The sequence below is a fragment of the Adiantum capillus-veneris genome, chromosome 4 (genome assembly GCF_014529385.1).
Source record: "Adiantum capillus-veneris isolate H3 chromosome 4, ASM1452938v2, whole genome shotgun sequence".
In the NCBI taxonomy this organism is placed as follows: domain Eukaryota; kingdom Viridiplantae; phylum Streptophyta; class Polypodiopsida; order Polypodiales; family Pteridaceae; genus Adiantum; species Adiantum capillus-veneris.
In genome coordinates, this window is record NC_140934.1 from 42,188,914 (window position 1) to 42,194,148 (window position 5,235).

A 5,235-nucleotide genomic window follows, 5' to 3' on the forward strand; every position below is an offset into this window, starting at 1 on the left:
GAGGAGAGAAGGAGGGGGGGGGAGGGAGAGATTGGGGAGGAGGAGGAAGGTAGGGGCAGAGAGGGAGAGGAGAAGGAGAGGGAGAGAGGAGGGAGGAGGGAGGAGGAGAAGAGAACAAAATGTTTGTTACTTTTTGGGGGAAAAGATTTTTGAAAAAATGGACTTTCTAAGCTTTTGGGTTAAAAAATGGGTCAAAAAATGATTTTTGGATATGTATATATGTTGGGAGGGAGTTTTAAGTAAAAAACAAATAAAAATGAATTTTTTTTAAAAAAGGCAAATTTTGACTCTTTTTGACCCACGGAATTGCTGATGTGGACACACCCCTATGCTTCCTTCACTTTAAAAAAAGCTAGAGAGAGAAAGCAACCCTTTAGGTCCACATCCTACATTTGTCTAAAAAAAAAGCTAGAAAAGCCTACTCAAAACTACCTTCTTCAATGCCCTTGCCCCCTAAACCCCACACAACATTAGCCTTAATCCCTAAAAGTTAGGATTCCTTACAAGGCCCATGCAAGGTTCATATTTCTCCTAATGATTGACTTTGCGGAGAATTATTCCTTTAAAGTTCAGAATGAAATTCAGTCAATGCATTGGTGGTCTACCCAAGTCTCAATACTTGTGCACATCACTTATTTAAGAAATGCAGTAGGTGGTACACAGAAGACGCTACACTTCTACATATCGGATGACAAGCAGGATGACACATTGTTTGTACAACATTGTTTCTTGTTGCATGACAAGTGGCTGAAAGAACGAGGACATTCTCTGCAACAACATTGGGTTTGGTCAGATGGTGTTGCTTCACAATTCAAGGCCCGTAGACCTTACTATTTTGTGGCCAGGTACTATCAAATGACAGGCTTGCACATGATGCATAACTTCTCTGCATCTGGCCATGGAAAAGGTGAGCATGATGGGGCAGGGGCAGTCATCAAGAGAACTTTGACACATCAGGAATTGAAACCAAATGGCTGGCGTATGAAGTGTGCAGGTGATGTTGTCAACTTTTTGAAAGAAACTTTTCAGCCAAGAGAACAGTCTCAGAGGTGTAATACGCAAAGAGTCTTTTGGCTTATTGGCACGGATGAAGTGTAGCACAATCTGCAATGGGACTGTGAGTGCATCGTTGGCTCCCGCTCATTTCATTGTGCTGATGGCTATTCACAGGACAACCGCACCGCCATACGCTTTCGATCACTTTCATGCTTTTGTGATCCGTGTATGCGTGGGTTGTGGAGAAGATGGAGGAACAGAATGCACATTGAAGAATGGAAATATGTTTGCATCAAACCATTGTCAGAGTCCGGGGATACAATTAGGGATGACAAATCAAATGACGAGGAGGAGGGTGGAGATTCAACATTGATTCCGATGAGCCAAGTGTCCAACCTGCCACTATATGAAGGATGCCCTGAAATGTTAAGTGGCATGCTTTCCATAGGGGGTAATTTTGCAGTGAAAGCAGATGAGGCAAACGAAGACTTCTACATTATCAAATGCACAAAAGTGTTGTACCAAATGGTGAAAGCACAAAAGGATAAGTGGCATAACAAAATTGTTAGAGGAGGGAAGGTTGCTGAAGGCTTTTTTTATGGCCAAGTTGAAGGAAAAGCTGATACATACCAGCTATTGGATCACACATCTCCGGTAATGATCTACTCACATCTTGTTAGGGCCATACATTTCCCGATGGAGCCTATTGCAAGATCCCTAGGTCAAATTTTACAATACAAGTTGTCTACTGAAGTATATGAGAGGATATACAATAGCATGCCATATCATGATGATGAGAGCGACGAAGGTGCGTCCATGCTACTTGAGGGCCATGAGAAGCCCTGATTGAACAACTGAATCCGGTAGTCAATAGTAGAAAATCCGATAGTCAATAGTACCAAATCTGGTAGTCAACAGTACCAAGTGTATTCTGCACTATGTGCTTTTTAGTGACTGAGTCAACTTGATTTTTTGGCCCTGAGATTTATCTGTTCTCTCTATCTAGTTCTGTAATGGTATGTTACCTTTCATTACATTACTGTTTCAATTGTCCTCACTATATGTGCATTAAAGTACCAAATTTGGTACTTTTTGGTACTGTTGAACTTGGGTGCACGTCTGTCCACTATTACAGTACCAAATTTGGTACTTATTGGTATTGTTAAACTTGGGTGCACGTTGGAGAGGGGGAATGGGGAACACACCCAACACACACGCAACTGCCCCTATATAGCTCAGGGTATTCACAACACCCCTGTCCTCTCGAAAATACCTTCAAAAAAGACGATTCACACTAGCAGGGCCTCGCTTACACTTCGCCCAACGTACACACGCTTTGAACAATCCTCATACAGCGATCACACCGATCTTGCCCGCTTCCAGCTCTTCCACATCTCAACACCTCTGTCTCTTTCCCTCTCATACATAGGGGGCCCGAGGGACACACACGCTCACACACACCGGCACCACACACCTTGGAGACGAGCAAAGAAAAAAGGGGGGAAAGAGGGGGGAAGACGACGCCAAAAAATCGGCAATGACAACTTTCCTTCAATGAAAAACACTCTGTACAAGATCCGCACTGTCTGCTCTAGGCCACACCAGCAATCCATACTGAGGGGCATACACATCCCTCGAAGCTCGACTCTATCGGCACACAACTCGACCTAAAATCCACCGATGTCTTTGCTTGCATAGTAGCTCCTCCTTGTAGAAACCCTCGCTGGCTCCCTCTTCTTCCAAGCCGTCGTGCTCTCGGGTCGCTTCACGGACCACTCATGTCGACTCCGACCACTCTACGCACGAAGTGCCTCCTTCTTCCCCAAACTCAAAGCAAAACCCCAAAAAATCAACACCGCTTGAAAAAACGCTCCCTTCTCTTGTTTTTTTCTTCCTCTTAAGCCCCAAGAAAAAGCCAAGGAGCCCCAAATCTCGAAACCGGCTCCTTATCTCGAAACCGCTGCCTTTGTTTTTTCTTCCTCTTCTTTTTTCAGAGCAAAGAAAACAAGGTGAGGAGTCACGATGGCCTGCAGCGATGATTAGTAATTTTTTGTTTAAAGATTAATAGATCCCTCTCAATGCAGCTGAGAGAATGCTTACTTCATAGGCAGAATAAAATCTAACCCTAAACATGAAAATTAAAATGTGGAATTCAGGTGCGAGAGAGAGGCCTTCAAAGATTGACAGAGGTGGTATGCGGGATGTTTGTTTTTCTGTCAAGACAATGCAACACAGCAAAGCAGACATTCCCAAGATAAGCAGAAGCAGACCTTCCCAAGATAATGCAATGAGATATAATGTCATGGCATTGTACCAGCCAATGCCAGCCTCCAAGGCCAACCGCCTTCTTCACAATTCCTTGCAAGCCAACTAGAATAGATTTTGTTCGATTATTGCCTATCACGATGACCTTGGTGTGGCGCGGCAGCATAGACAGCCCGTCATCAAAGCCCTCGTCGCTAACACCCCCTGAGCACATCACCCCTTCCTCACTTGCACCACCTCCTTGCCCATACATAGCTCTTTCCTCTGATCGCACCTCTTCCATCTCCATCTCTGTGTCCATCTCCATCATCTTTAAATCAAGTGCCCTTCTTAACAAGAGCTCCCAATATATCTCTCCAGAACGTTCAAATTAGCATTGGTTAAGCCCCAAGAAGTCCCCCCCCCCCTGGCCACTAGAATTTATGTTTCAATTGGTTTGAGTTGAAATTAAGGATCCATAATTTGTCATACAGCTGAATTGGAAGGCGTACAATACAGAATTGGCTTTGTATGATGATGATGATCGTGGTCTACAAGGATCAAAAAGAAGATTGAGCTAAGCTGAGCAGCTCAAAGACATACAAATAAGGTACAAGTTTTGGATAGAGAGGTAGTTTAAAGCTTGAAAAGATTTAACTCAGCAAGAATGTAGGATTTGCGTGGGGATAAAATGCCAATATGCTTGCCTGATCTGATGAAATTGTGCTTACCTCTAGACGGGTGCATGTTGGAGAGAAAGGGCGTGTGGATATGCGCGCGCGTGTGTGTGTAGCGAAGAGAGAGCTTGCATTGTGGCAGGTAGAGCTGGGCAATGCCGAGAAGAGGGCTTCCTGTTAGAGATTGAAAGAGAGACGAGTTGCAACCACACGCGAGTTGGCGAAAGCGTCAGGTGACAGCAACGTAAACTTGCACGCCTTCTCCACAGCGTTAATGCACTCCTCACCCTTGTTTTCCTCCTCTATCACATCGAGGTCATGTCGTCCTGCAGCCCTCGCCTTCACACAAAGCTAAAAACCTACTGACCGTCCACGTGGACGCCATCCGTCAAAGGACGCCCAACCCAGCCCAACCAACCCAGCCCAACACTAAGGCCTTTTCTTCAGCAGGCCAAAAAGCTTCTTTTTTTGGGCAGTCTCTTAGGCTTTTCTTTGTGAATTTTTAGTCCTTTAGCTTTTGAGCAAATTCTACCAAAGTTAAGGGGTCAATCTTTTCCCTTTTGAACTTATAGCCAAGGGGGTTTTTAGGCATGATTTCCCAACACCGTTGGTGCTCGTATGTGCACGAGTTTGTTGAACCCCCTTCTCTCCCAACCACACCTCTCGAGAACTTGTTCCGCATTCGGAACATTCCACATCCTTTCACCGCAAGTCGCACAATTGGAAAAAAATCAAGCTTGCCCCCTTCTTCTGCCGTGATTGTCTGTCCACTTGAAGTGGGCGCATCTCGATGCCCCTGACTCCAATCTGAAAGCCACAAATTTTGGCTGACTCCCCACATTGCATGCCATTTTCCAGAATCTTGGCGAGCCCTAAAAACATGCCTACCAACGTGGCCCGGTGAGCACGTACCCGACCCCCTGCAAATACTCCACAGGCCATAACTTGCCGGTCTGAGCTCCGAATGGCGAATCGAAAAGACCGGCATGATCGACAGCTTGAGCTTTACGCGCGTATCCAATGATCCCAATTTGGAGGCCCCCCTGGCCTAAAAAACCACTTTAAGCATACATTTCCACTGCCACTCTCCTACCACTCTCCTGCCCAAGGTTTTCATACCTGCTTTAGCTCTCCAGCTTGCATCTGTTAGCACCCTTTGCACTGCATAGCACATTTTATAGCACGGACCAACTTTGGCTGCACCATCATTGCCCACCCACTTTTTGAACATTCATGTTCAACCACAAACAAGCTTATTGCACGAAAAATTGCTACACCAAAACAAACTCTCTGCACATCACAAAACTACCTAACATAT

At 45.2% G+C, this 5,235-nt stretch overlaps 1 protein-coding gene across 1 annotated transcript; it reads right to left on the reverse strand.

The window, feature by feature from the left end:
• Positions 1 to 3,169: 3,169 nt before the first annotated feature.
• LOC147459033 (uncharacterized) lies at positions 3,170 to 3,576 on the reverse strand. The gene has a single exon (XM_086509756.1). The coding sequence runs from the start codon at positions 3,569 to 3,571 to the stop codon at positions 3,170 to 3,172; it is 402 nt and encodes a 133-aa protein (XP_086365882.1). The 5' UTR covers positions 3,572 to 3,576.
• Between the last annotated feature and the right edge of the window lie 1,659 nt (positions 3,577 to 5,235).